Genomic DNA, 13,434 nt, shown 5'->3' with positions numbered 1-13,434 from the left:
AGTGATCAGAATATGCTCAAATGTTAAATAACTGTCACCCTTTGTTAAGTGATACCTTATCTATACACCCAAAAACACATCCACTCACATAAAGTCACACTTCCACAAAGCAAAATCATGGTGTTTTGCATACTGTTGGATGTTCAGGGCTGTGTGTCCAGTAGTGCATGATAGATCCCCAGATCCCAAGGGTCTGTTCCCCCCAGCATGTGGCAAGGTGACAGACAATAGTGATAGCGTGGGTGGTGGGTGAAAACGGGCACACTGGGGCAATTTGTCTAACTGTTGTGACCTCAAAAAGAAATGATGGATGGAGAAGCAAAAGTGACAGTCTTGGGTTTTTTTTACACTGGCATTATTTAGGTCGGCTCAAAGGAACTCTGGGCATAAGTGCGGTTCACTTCGGTCAGTAAACACAGCAGCCGCACCACGGTGCCCACCAAAACATCTGTACTTAGATCTCTATAAGGACGTGGTCTCAGTACACTCATAGGCGATTTTATATGTGGTCCGCTGAAGGTGTGAGAACACCACAACCTTGATTGACCCAACTATAGGGTGTAGTCCACATGTTTGAGATAAAAAAGCTTCCACACATAGCTGGAAAGTACTTTGTTGGTCACGAAAGAGCACATAAATAATCAAGGTAAAAGAAAAAAATAACAATAGCAGTCGCGCTCAAGCACCAACAACCAAACTTCTGGGTTGAGCCTTACGTGGAGCTAAAGGCTGGATTATGGTTCTGCACTACACTAATACACAGCACACGGCGCTGCCGTGACGCCGTCGTGAAGCCTTCAGACTTCTCCATCACTCCATTTCGCCGCGGTGCAATACCCCCCCGCGAGTGCTAGGGGGGTGCGATCTTTTCCTGAATGGTTTATCCGACTTTTCCGGTCACAGTGAATCAAAGAGATAAGGACAACTATTGTGCAAAAAAATAAAACAAAAAAAATCACACATACACGAAGAAAAGAGCGCTGAAAGTTCACGACTGCTTCATGAACCGTAACCGGAAATGCGTTGCGAACCAATTACAGCCCTCTCGGTCTGCGTTGGTCTGCGACCTCTTGACGCGTAGTTACAATTTGTGGGAGGTGCACGTCTGGCACGGCGTGGGGTGTGGCATGAGGTGCGCGACGCTGCGCAACCTGAGGCGTAGGCTCGACGTCGTTTTGTTGCAGAACCATAATCCAGCTTGTTGCAGTTGCAGTTCCTCTACTGGCCACTGGAGGATGGCTTCAAAATGAGTCAATCTCCCATGTTAAAATGTTCAACCTCACAGCAGAAATAAACATATTTACAGCCTGGTTCATAATACAATTTGGTTCTGTAATCTTTAATTTAACACCCATGACAATTCTGAGGTGGGTGAATGTTTTATTCCACGTCAGGTCAATTTATATCAGGCAATACATTTATTTCGGCTGGTCGGTGCAACAAAAGCATAGCTTTTTGATTGACATGAATTGGCTCAGCCAATGGCTAGGCATTATCATTTTATCATCAGTCATCATCATGCTAAAAAGGTATGCAAACTGTATATACTAACCTCGTGTCAGTCATTTTTTATTTTGCCACCAAAACAGGATCTGAAATTCTGCTGTTAACATCTACTTGTAGTTCTGCAGATGTTTTGGTGGGGATCGACTGACAGAGCTGGTAGCCACAATTTACTTTAATTGACATGTGGTGGGTGTGTTCCCATCAGCTTTCCGGGTAACATGGCAGCGCTCAGTACAATGTAAAAGAGGCTTTAAAACCACTCTTCAGGAACCTATGGGTCACCTGACTGACTCCATCCATTATATTAGAGTAGAGTCTATTGTTGTGCTGAATTTACAAACTGTTTATGTATTTGTTGTTTTTTTTTTTTAATTGTATGTGTTTAACCATACAAAACAAAAAAAAATGTTGCACCAAAAAAATAAAGTCTATCTGTGCATCATAACACACATTGTAAGTCCATGCTTTTCAGCGCTTTGCTTCAGGGTATTTGTTATGGAAACATGATGCTCAGCCAAGACTGATATTGACCACTGACAGTACTGACTGTTGTCATGTACTTTGTGGTGTGGAATTTGGGCTATAGTGAAAACAACACTTGAGAACACAAACCAAAATAAAAAATGAAACAGTATAATCTAGCGAGCACCAAATGTGCACCACAGGTGCATACCAACATGTGGAAACAACCTTAATTACATGCATCACTCTTTTTTCATCACAATCAAACTAATGTGGTCCATAATCCTATTCTTATCCTTTTTTTATTTTATAATGGGGAACAGAAATGTCAAATACATCATTCCAGCTTTTGATCATCTTATACTAAAATGAACCTTCAGCCAGTATAAAGCATTGACATCATCACTACATGGTAAACAGTTATCCACTCAAGTCTAATCTCACATCCATCATGCATCATTTGATATGGGAAATAAAGCTACGCTTTAAATTCAATGAGAAACAAAATTAAATATAAACACGTAATTAGTGGTTCTGACTGATGCTAATTACAATATGTGTTAAGAAAACGTATGACCATTGGGAGAACATTATGCCATAAAGCAGCATAATGTATCTATGATTCCCCCTCATTTGTTATCCCTATCACGCAACTCCCCCTGAATGCTCCTTATATAATTGATAAACACATCGTAAATGCCAAAAAGCCTAGATATAGCTTCTTGAAGGAAGCTTGAAGGATGTGAAGTAGAGAAGAGGATTGCACGTATTGGTATTCTAGTAGTATTTCAATTTCACAAAATATAGTGGAATTTCAGTCTTCTAATTTATTTATGTTGGCAGTGTCTTTTGTCTATTGATAATGATATTTTTTTTTCATTTATAAGATAATAATAATAATAATAATAATAATAATAATAATAATAATAATAATAATAATAATAATATGCTTCAACTTTCTCAACCGTTTCCCCTCTTACTCTGTAATGCACAGGGAAGGGCTCGGACTATAGTAGGGCAAAACGACCTTCCTCTCAATGCGAATTATGAGTGTGATCGAGCCAAATCCCCACAGAGACTATGTTTCGACTTCAAAAGAGTGGCTATACGCATCCTGAATAAAGCCCACAGAAAAACCATTCAGACACTCAGAGGGCCTGCAATAAATCCAAAAACCAAGAGTACTTAGATGACTCCAGTAAAAAAAAACTGCAAATAATCAAAATTTTATATAACATATTGAAACAATGATATGAGTTTAAATAATGTATATATATATATATATATATATATATATATATATATATATATATATATATATATATATATATATATATATATATATATATATATATATATACATATTATATATTATATATAATAGTAATTCCCCACATTTCAGGGTACAAAGTGCTTTGCTTTTTATACTGCTGGAAAGAGAATATTTTTGTGCGTAGAATAGGCAATTGCATAAAACAGCAACCAAAAGATGTCACCTTGAATACTTGCAGCCGATGAATGCCTTTTTTTTTTTTTTTACTGTTTACTTAGTCACAAAGACACATCAATCACTGCAACTCACAGATTGTGAAATGTTAGGAGAAAAATGTTAGTTAAATGATAGAAAAAAGAAAGAAAACCATAATTTTAGAAAGAAACAGCTGGAAAAAAGGACAACTATGAGATACTGTGTTTAAACCTTTTAAACAGAATAAATACCAAAGGGAAATAATTTAAATGATGGAGCGTACAGGGAGCAAAGGTCAAGGTTTGGGGTGTAAAGTTCAGTGCAGCAGTTATCAATAAAGACCTCCTATGAGGGAGCCGCTCCTTACACAAACAATTAACGAGCCTTTTAGTCATTTCATTTGTGCATCAGAGAGACTTCAATCACTTTCTGATTTATACTATGTTCAGAACATCAACAAGTGGGGGCTGATGACAAGAGAGGAGAGTGTAAGACAGGATAAAAAAATGCACCATTTGATTGCAGTGTCTTCTTGGTGTCATTCTAATAAGAACAGATATTCCATAAAAAGAAGAAAAAATAAAAGAAACACTGGTTAACACACTCTTGCTGTGTTCATAATTAAGAGTAAATTTATTTTTGTCTCAATTTGGATGCTGGTTTGGATGCTGGCATGGGTGAGAGGTGGGAAAGTGGAGGGTGGGCATTTGGAAGCAAGCAAGTTTTCTTTGATTTGCTACAGTTAAGGGCCTCATGGGTGAGATTGAGAGAGAAAGAGAAAAAAAAAAGGAGCAAGGGCTGTCACTTTAAGCCATTAAGTCTTGCTATAAAAGTCCTCCAATAAAAATGACAGCTGTGGGCTTTTCTCTCAAAAGGGGAGCAAAAGCATCACATCAGGAACACAAAACTGGACGGCCGTAAAAGACAAACTTGGCCAAATGCTTTTGGCAGTGTAATTCACTGCCCCCCCCCTCAAAAAAAAGCTCACTCCCACCATCACACACACCTCCTAGCAGACACACAACCTCTCTCTCTCCCAGTATTACCTTTGTTCCTGGGTTACTGCCAGAGAAGGAATGCAGCCCCCACTGCCCCCAACACACACACACACCACCATGAATCTCACTTTCTCATCTCATCAAAGACCATGAACTTCATTGATTTTGGAAGTGAGCATCTGTTACTTTGGACGAATTGTGTATCTTGTGTTCCCACAAACAGAAAACTAAAAGTAGCTGAGCACTAAAGCCAGGGAAAAGAGACAGATCTTTTTTTTTTTTCCAGGTAGCAAAACAGACCTCAGTATGAATTACCAAGCACTTTTCAATAGTGCTGAATACTAATAATGTGAAAAGATGGTTGAAGGAGGTTTTGTTTCATAGGCCTCTGTAAATCATGAAGACTTAAAAGGCATTTAAATCTGAAACCCCCTAATCAAAAATTATGTTAATAAAAGTGAGTAAAAAAAAAAAAGCAATGCAATTTTTTTTAGTTTCATCTATTAAAACTTCAAAATATGACATGATGTGAGGGACCAACACCGAATGCACAATACACATGGCCTCACACCCAGTGATAGCCAGGATATGCTGAAGCCCCTCTCAAGACCCTGAACACAATGAAGCTGTTGTAGAAAATGAATAAATGGGAAGAAAAAAAATCTAAAGCAAAGGTATGGACATCTTGTATAGTGAGAAACTCTGTGAAAACTCCTTTCATAAGTATTGAAACTTGTGAAGGCTTTATGTAGTGAGCAAATGGCTCTTAATTGTCATGCACACACTGCTTTTTTTATCCACAAATTGTCAAATCAGTTTTTGATTACAGAACTTAAAAGGACATTGAAAAACCTCGTAAGACAAAAGCTCAGAGTTTTTCAGCTTTTGTCTTACGAGGTTTCCCAGTCTCATTTTTGATGATACATATTTTTTCTAATTCAAAAATAATGTATTTATCCAAAAAGGAATATTAATTAAAGAGCATTATTATCTGGCCGTAAAAGTTCCTCTTTTCATCTCCATCATTTACCCATACAATGTGATATTTGCATCTAAGATAGGCTGCTATATAATTGAATATTTGATCATCTCTCCAGGTAAACTGTTCTCTGTGGAGAAGCCAAAATCCAAGCATGGTCCTCCCACTCCCATGTTTAACAATGGAAGAGGTGTTATGACCATGAAATGTCTCTCCTTTGCATTCAAACATAAAAAAAGTACTTAACTTTATCCACAAGATTTGTTTTCAAGATGTGATATCTGAAAAGTATGTTCAAAACATTTAACAATCGATTCTGAGAGAGGTTTTGTTTATGACATTATAAAGATAAAGATTTGTATGCGTTTTTTTATCTGTTTTGGTATACAAACTCTTGACCTTCACTTTAGCTGCTTTCATGTTAATTCTAAATCAAATTTTTACCTGCTCACAAATAATCCACACAATTTTCTCCAATTACCAAATGTAGGTAAAATTGTATCTTTATGGAGGGGTCTGAAGCCTACCCACCCCAGCTGTCAGTGGATGAGAGGTGTGTAAATCCTGGAAAGGTTGCCAGTCTATCACTGGGCCACACAGAGACAGATTTGTGCATGCTCTCACAAAGAGACCTAGACAACTCAGAGTCACGAATCAACTTAACATGCATGTTTATGCACTGTGAAAAGAAGCTGAAATACCTGGGGAAAAAAAAACTGAGGAGCAGGGAGAATATTCACAACTCTGCACAAAAAGGCCTAGGCTGAGATCCGAGCTGGTGTTCTTCTTGCTGTGAGACGACCCCTTCAACCCCATTTGTTTTTTGATTATTTGATGACTTAATAGAAACAGTTGGTTAAGATTTTCTAACATTATGTACAATTCAATTGACTCTTTTATTCAAAAACAAAAAACTGCAAACTAAAAATCAATAATACATGTTTCACTGTATTCTCTGCCTCACTAGATTTAAGTCCATTTATTGGATTTTCCCAAATTTACAACACTTTGTGCAATAACAACCCCTATATCCTTAAAGCTCCAAACATGGATTTGGATACTAAAACAAATGTAAAAAAAGATATGCAAAATGTTCCTCTGTTTAAAGAAAGGAAAATCTTTGATTAAAGCTTAATTGATATAGGCTATTTTCCACAAAACAACTATCCAACGAGAAAAAATTATGTTTACATGCAAATTATTTGAAAAATGCTTTGCAGCTATTTTGTATGTACCAACTTTCCATTCCTTTTACACAGTTTATTTCACTGACTGAAAGTCATGATCATCCCTGAAACGCTTTGGCTGAAGGACTCTCCTTTAGTGTCATTGCTCCACTCCCTCATAGTTTAATGTTAGATATGAAAGAGTGTGTGTGGAGAGCGTAGCTGATGGTAGTATCAGACTGTACATCAGCACACAGTACTGAACATGCGGTTCCAAAGGGGCTGGGGGGTCGTTATCAAAGCCAACAACCAATCTATAATTGTAAAATATGGTCACTGTCGTTTCAAACAGATTCACATCAGAATTCCTAATGCAGTATGACATTAGATAATTACACTGAGTAAGCGGATAATCGATAAATTCAAGGTCTTTGTGGATAGCGGTGTCCTTGAAGTGGCCAATTAACAATTGGTGCTCAAGTGGGGCTTTGATGGTGCAAGTTTAAAAATAAATGGTGTTTTAAAGAAAGAGAAAATAAGTATATAGGCGATGGAAAAGGCTGCTGACACAGCAGTGGCCCAAAGGAAAAGATCTACTACTGATGAAAAAGAGTTACAGTTGCAGTTGCAGAGGCTGTCAGATAAGACGTTGCTGTCTGTCCATGGGCCATTCTGGTGCACACTAAGGCAGTCTGCAACTTGAATCACTTTCAGCATGGACACACAATACAGTGCACCTGTAATAACAGCCTGTCAGTGTGCGCAGCACCGGCGGTTTAGTGTATTTCTGGGAAGCCACATAAAGGGTGTTGTGGCATCAGCGTCAGCGAGCGAAGCCTGTAACTGAAGAAAGTAGCTCTGTGTCTCAGAGGTCCCTGTGAATCTCCTCGGTTTGTACAGGCAGCTGATGATATGTGTCGAGGTGTAACATGATGCCCTCATGAAAGAGCAGCAGACACAATAAGCAAGGATCACCTACAGCTCTGTGCTTGTCTCTGCTTCAGAGGACAAGGGATCTCAGCTCACTTTCACAAACTTACAGTAGCATTGAGCATTAATGATTTACGATGTGGCATGCTTAAGTGTGTAAGCTGGTGCGTCAAAGAACCAATTAGTGCAAATTAGATTTGACCTCAGATTAAACTCCAGAATCAAATGGTTATTTTACTTTAAAATACAACCCAAAGTGTTGGAAACTTTTTAAAGTCACAGCAGCAGTCCAAAATCTGAACTCTGTCTCAAATTAGGAACATTAAGTGTGAACAACGTTACATTTTCAACTTAGCAATTGCCAAAGTTTTACACAATAATGAACGACGTGAAGCTTACCTGGACAATGCCAGTCCATTAAAAAAAAACAGTCCAAATTTAAACTCTTGCACAATGTACAGAGGTCATCTCTATGCAACTGATGCGAGGCTGGAACTAATCTATGACCCTGCACACAGGTTTTTTTTTTTTACAACAACTAAACTTAGAATTTGCTGTCAATTTTATGAAGATAATTTAACATACATTTCATGCAAACATTTGTGAACCATTCGCTGAGGCAGCAATTTCAGCCACAAGTTACCTCCACTCACGTGAAAAACACAATGCGGGCAGTATTTTCCTTAAAGGCAGATAACTGGGGTTTTCTTTACTCACAATGTAAACTAACAGCAAAAATCGTTGCTTATTTTAGTGGGGGGTTTTTTTCCCCTTTTTAGATAACAACGGAACTGATAGAATACGTAAACGGTAACTTGAAAGTTTGAACGAGTACATTTGAATGCAGCGGACGCGAGGTTTGCGCACAGCGTATCCAGCGCGACAGTCTGTCCTATCAAAGTGAAATGTCACCGGCTCAAACATCAAGGAAAAGCTTTTTCATCAAGTGAATATATATATATATATATATATATATATATATATATATATATATATATATATATATATATATATATATATATATATATATATATATATATATATATATATATATATATATATATAGTTTTGTAATTACGCTTTAAAAAAGGAAATACATAAATTAAATTCACAAAGCAGCAGCCGCTCCAAACATGTTGACGCTTGGCAACTCGCTGCATGCGCTGTCAAAAGAGAGGAAAAACAGGGGGGGAGCACAGAAATAACACCGAGCTGCGATACGTTTCACATTCTCAAATCGATAAAAGTAAAGCTACCAAAAGCCTAACCCGACGAGGCTTTTGTCATAAGCAAAAACAAACTTACCCAGTGACAAAAATGGTTTGGTTTCCATGTCTGACTCGTAGGTTTAGCTCATGCCAGCTGAGACGAACCGCGCTCGGGAGTTTTTCACAGGCGGCTGCCCGAGCAGATGAAAGCGGACCAGGGCTCCGCCACCGCCGCTGCCGCTGCCCACCGTGGACCCCTCAAAGAAGAAGGTTGCTCGGCTCCAAGCAGGTAAAAGTGACACTTCAATATATCTGATAGTATCAGGAGATAACCTAATGTTTTTTCTGTGTGTTTGCTCACTGAGCCGCCTCGCGCTCGCTCCTCTCCTCTCCCTCTCGTGCTCAGTTGTTGAACAACTCCAACTACTGGAAGTGCACAGCAGAAGGGACCTGCGCAGGGGGTACTCCCACCAACGCACACTGGGCTGCAGCGACACGGCAAGAGATATATCACTATTACACTCAGGGGCGAAAATCCCGTTTCATAGTTGGGGGGGGGACAGTAAACAGTAACATTTTAGAGAATAAATCCAGGGGGGGGCAAGGAATAAAAGTTTTAGCCTTCCTTTAATACAGCATTTTGACATTTTCAACTCTATCTCGCAAACAGGCAGAAGACCTTTCTTAGAGCAATACAAAACAATGGTATTAGGTGGAAGGTGGCAATAATACAGCACATCTGACATAATACACTGCAAAAACCCCAAATCTTAACAAGAATATTTGTCTTATTTCTAGTTAAAATGTCTCATTTTTAGTTAAAAAAAAATCTCATTACACTTAAAACAAGACTAATCACTGGAAAAAAAAAACAACAATTTTCACCTGTTTCAAGTAGTTTTTCACTTAAAATAAGTAGAAAAATCTGCCAGTGGAACAAGATTGTTTTGCTTATAAGATAAATCTTGTCGCACTGGCAGATTTTTCTAATTATTTCAAGTGAAAATTTACTTGAAACAGGTGAAAATTGTCAAATAACAAGTTATTTTTCTGATGATGACTCTTGTTTTAAGTGTAATGAGATTTTACTGTTTATTATTATTTTCGATTTCGGTTTCGGCCACAAATTTTCATTTCGGTGCATCACTACTAAATACTACTGCATTGTTCCAAAATTATTAATTCTGTCTCAAATTATTCTAGGGGGGGACAGCTTTCCTAATGGGGGGGACTTGTCCCCCCTGTCCCCCCCGGGATTTTCGCCCCTGATTACACTGAACTCCTTTTTTGTACAATGAACAGCAACAGTCACAGGAAATCAGGAGCATAAGAAAATGCAGTTTTCCGCCATGTGGATTTTTTCAAACACACTCTGAGCCCGTTCAGCTGAGAGGCAGCTACTTTTCGCTTCTTCTTTTTAGCGCTTATCTGCTGTTGTTTTAACCTGGGCACATGTGTTGAACCAGGACTATTGGCTCAGTAGACAGATTTTTCAACTGCCTTTCCTCGCCACTTAAATAGACCCATCTTTCTTGAAAAGCTGCCAGAACAAGAGAGGAAACAACTGCATTGAGCTGCGTAGCAGGACTGACATTTCTGAATTTAACCTATCTGAATACAATCTCCAATCTGCTAATCTGAACAAGAGTTGGATTTAGCTTTTACAAAAGTGTTTGGTGACTTGGGATTAAATCTCAAGATTTCCATGGATCGTTTTACATTATTACAAATAGGCTACACTGCGAAGCAAGGCAAAAATAGTGGTCTCTTTGCGTGCAATGAATATGTTGTTTTTTTTTTGATGAAATAGGGAAGTAGAATAATTTATGAATTTTCAAGATCAGAGCTAAACATATTCACATACAAACTTGGACTTGGGTTCAAAATAAATCTGGATATTATCATCACTCACTTACAATGAAACATTGTCAGGAGCCTCTTCCAGCCCTCAGGCCCATGTGCTGTGTCTGCCTGAATTTGCAATAAAAGCCCAATCAATTACATCTTTCAAGGGAATCCAGGCTTGGAACATTTTACGTCTGTTACTTAAAGGCATTTAGTATTTATTGCACTTCATTCCTGTTGCAACAAAGTCAGTGGACTTTCTGAGAATGTTTAGAACAGGTTTATTAACAGCTGCCAATAACCATTGGCAGTTATAAGGCAGTCAAATGTATTGTTTTGATTAGGAGGAAGTAAACAGATCAGTTTCCCAAGCAATTTCCAAATCTCACCCTCTGGTTGGGGATGTGGATAATAAGACTCGCTGTGCTTCAGAACTCCCCCAAAATGCTTCCAATGCATGGAGACAAAGTTTGTTGAGTTTGCCTGTTCAGTTATGAACTTGTTAAAGAACGAGAAAAAAAAAAATCAGGAAAAACCACACAGACAAACCTCAAATGAACACATACGATAAATTTTTCTATCTAGTCTCTCCACTCTATTTTGGCCAATAAAATCCTTTCTATGATTTGCTAACATGGCATTAACAAGGAGAGGAATCAATTCATATTCATACGGATGGCTGAAGGTTTGGGGCAAATTTGCATAAATGCCCCTGTAGGCTGGCTTTCTAGTAAGCAGTAGTGCACTAATTTGCAAAACTTTCCCTCAGACCCATGCACAGTCCACATCATTCCCATCCATCCTACAATTTTTTGCTCTGGATACAACAGTTTATGGCTGACTTAAATAACCACCCCGTGTTCCCCTACTCTCCTTTGGCACCAAATCTTGCAACACTTGGACAAAACAGGCGAGTGACATATGTCCCATCTTCTTTCTAGGGTGAAGGAGAGAGTACGAAATGCAGGCTTTACATCTTTTCATTCAGGAGTTATGTAGAGTTTGCAAGCGCCTCCTACATTCATCCTCTAGGCTCTTGTGATGAGCCTGTTTTTGTATTAAGAACTCCAAGGTGTTCACCATGTTTGTACTGAGGCTTTATACATAATTAATGCAATGCACAGCACATCAGAGATCAAAGACAAATGTGCAAAAAGAAAAAGGTAAAATTAAGCCTGGCTGGTGCTGATTCAAGGTGTGTATGCGCCTGTGTGCGTGCATGGATGTATGTGTGTTTGTGTGGGGGCGCAAATGTGTGAGCAGAGAAGAAAAAGAGTCTAGATTGGCTGATTATCCCTTGCATGTGTGTGAGTACTTTCATTCTACATGCAGACACGTTTGCAGGACGATGTGTGATGACTTATTGAACAGACTGGCGGGTTTGTACATCTACTATTTGTGCCTCCTTCAAATGGCTGTTTTGCCTCAGGCCCTCACTCTGTAATATAAGACAGACGTAACGCAGTACTTTTAAACACCTCGATCTGGACGGGTGCTCTCATCTTCCTGCTAGATCGTGCTATTTAACCCTCGACTCAGGCCGTGATTAATAGTGGTCTGACCCTTCACCTCCACGCATATAAATTCTCTGGATGCTGTTTTGGGTCTCCTCAACGCCACACAAACCTCAGATCACCTAGCCCTGGAGTATATACTCACCTCTGTATTGCAACAACAAATTCCCTCTTTCAGTTTCTGTTTCTCAACTTTACGCAATGCGATCGGGCCTCGGGGGAAGACAGACCACCACCATTACGCCACTCTTTGCTACGGCTGTGTCGCCAGCCCTCCTTTTTCTTCCTTCATCTCTTAAAGTGGGTGATAAATGAGACAAGGGCCTTTAGGTCTCCTTTGTATTTTGACCATTCACAAACAACTCATTCATAGAAGTTATTATTGCGTCTTTTAGTGGTATTGACAATGGTGTTCAGTCCTCCAGAATATACAGATGAATAAAGGTTGCAAGTCATTATATATGCACAAGAGTTTAGAAACAATTGTTCTTTATTTATATTCAGAAAAGCACATTTTTTTAAAACATAAAACAATGTTAAGTGTCCCTGTGAATGACCATTAAAAGGAAGCAAAGCATGACAATCAGGAAGACGGAAAGTTTCTCTGTTTTTACCTCTGATTCCACTTAAATGTGAGCAGCTGAATGAGGACCAAAAGGAAAAAAGGTGAACTCCGAGGAGCCCAAGAGCATTTGAAGATCATTATAGGCTGCCTGCAACATTGTCTGCCCTGAAAGAAGGTCCCAGTCGTCACAGCCCCAGGTTCACATTCCTTAACCCCTGGGGTCAGGGCTTTGTCTGAGGATCGCACTGAGGCAACTTCCCCTGCGGAAATCAACATGAGCTGACACAGTGAATGCTGGAGATGAACACAGAGGCAGGAAGGAGGACTGCCTCGCTCAAAAGAGGCAGATACATGGTCCAACACGGCTATCACATCTGAAAAAACAACCAAACAGTTTGCTCGCACACAGAAGTATCATGCTGGTGCTGTGCATGTGTTTTTAGAATCTACTGTACGCTCTTTATTCGTGTCCCATGTAAATACTAGACGTTTCCCCTTTTTTTTGGAGGTTTATGTCTTAAGAAAGCCAGTCAACTTTTCGGCACAAAAACGAAATTCAAAATGTTCCTAAAGTGAATTCATATATTTTATTCATGATTTATATGATACTATCATATCACTTGAACACTCTTCAACACTGTTTATGTAAGTCATGTACTTAAAACTAGTGAAGAGGGACCTCCCTTACTTGAGGAAAATGCTCCAGGAAAAAGGTTTTCATAAGTGCAGGGCATGATTTATTTCTTTAAGGCAATCATTGTTCCATATAATAAAATGTTTTCGAGCATTAGGT

General features: G+C 38.9%; 1 protein-coding gene across 2 annotated transcripts in view; it reads right to left on the bottom strand.

Moving 5' to 3' along the window:
- rxraa (retinoid X receptor, alpha a) overlaps nt 1-9,110 on the bottom strand; it is a 134,510-nt gene extending 125,400 nt beyond the window's left edge. For both annotated transcript variants that reach the window (XM_061734418.1, XM_061734419.1), the window contains exon 1: nt 8,815-9,110. In XM_061734418.1, coding sequence (XP_061590402.1) covers nt 8,815-8,842 — 28 coding nt within the window. In that variant the 5' untranslated portion in view covers nt 8,843-9,110. The remainder of the gene's footprint in view (nt 1-8,814) is intronic.
- Nucleotides 9,111-13,434: the final 4,324 nt, after the last annotated feature.

Source organism: Cololabis saira, chromosome 11 (genome assembly GCF_033807715.1).
Source record: "Cololabis saira isolate AMF1-May2022 chromosome 11, fColSai1.1, whole genome shotgun sequence".
NCBI classification, from domain to species: domain Eukaryota; kingdom Metazoa; phylum Chordata; class Actinopteri; order Beloniformes; family Belonidae; genus Cololabis; species Cololabis saira.
The sequence above is the reverse complement of the archived record's forward strand: the minus strand, read 5'-3'. Positions and strand labels throughout refer to the sequence as shown.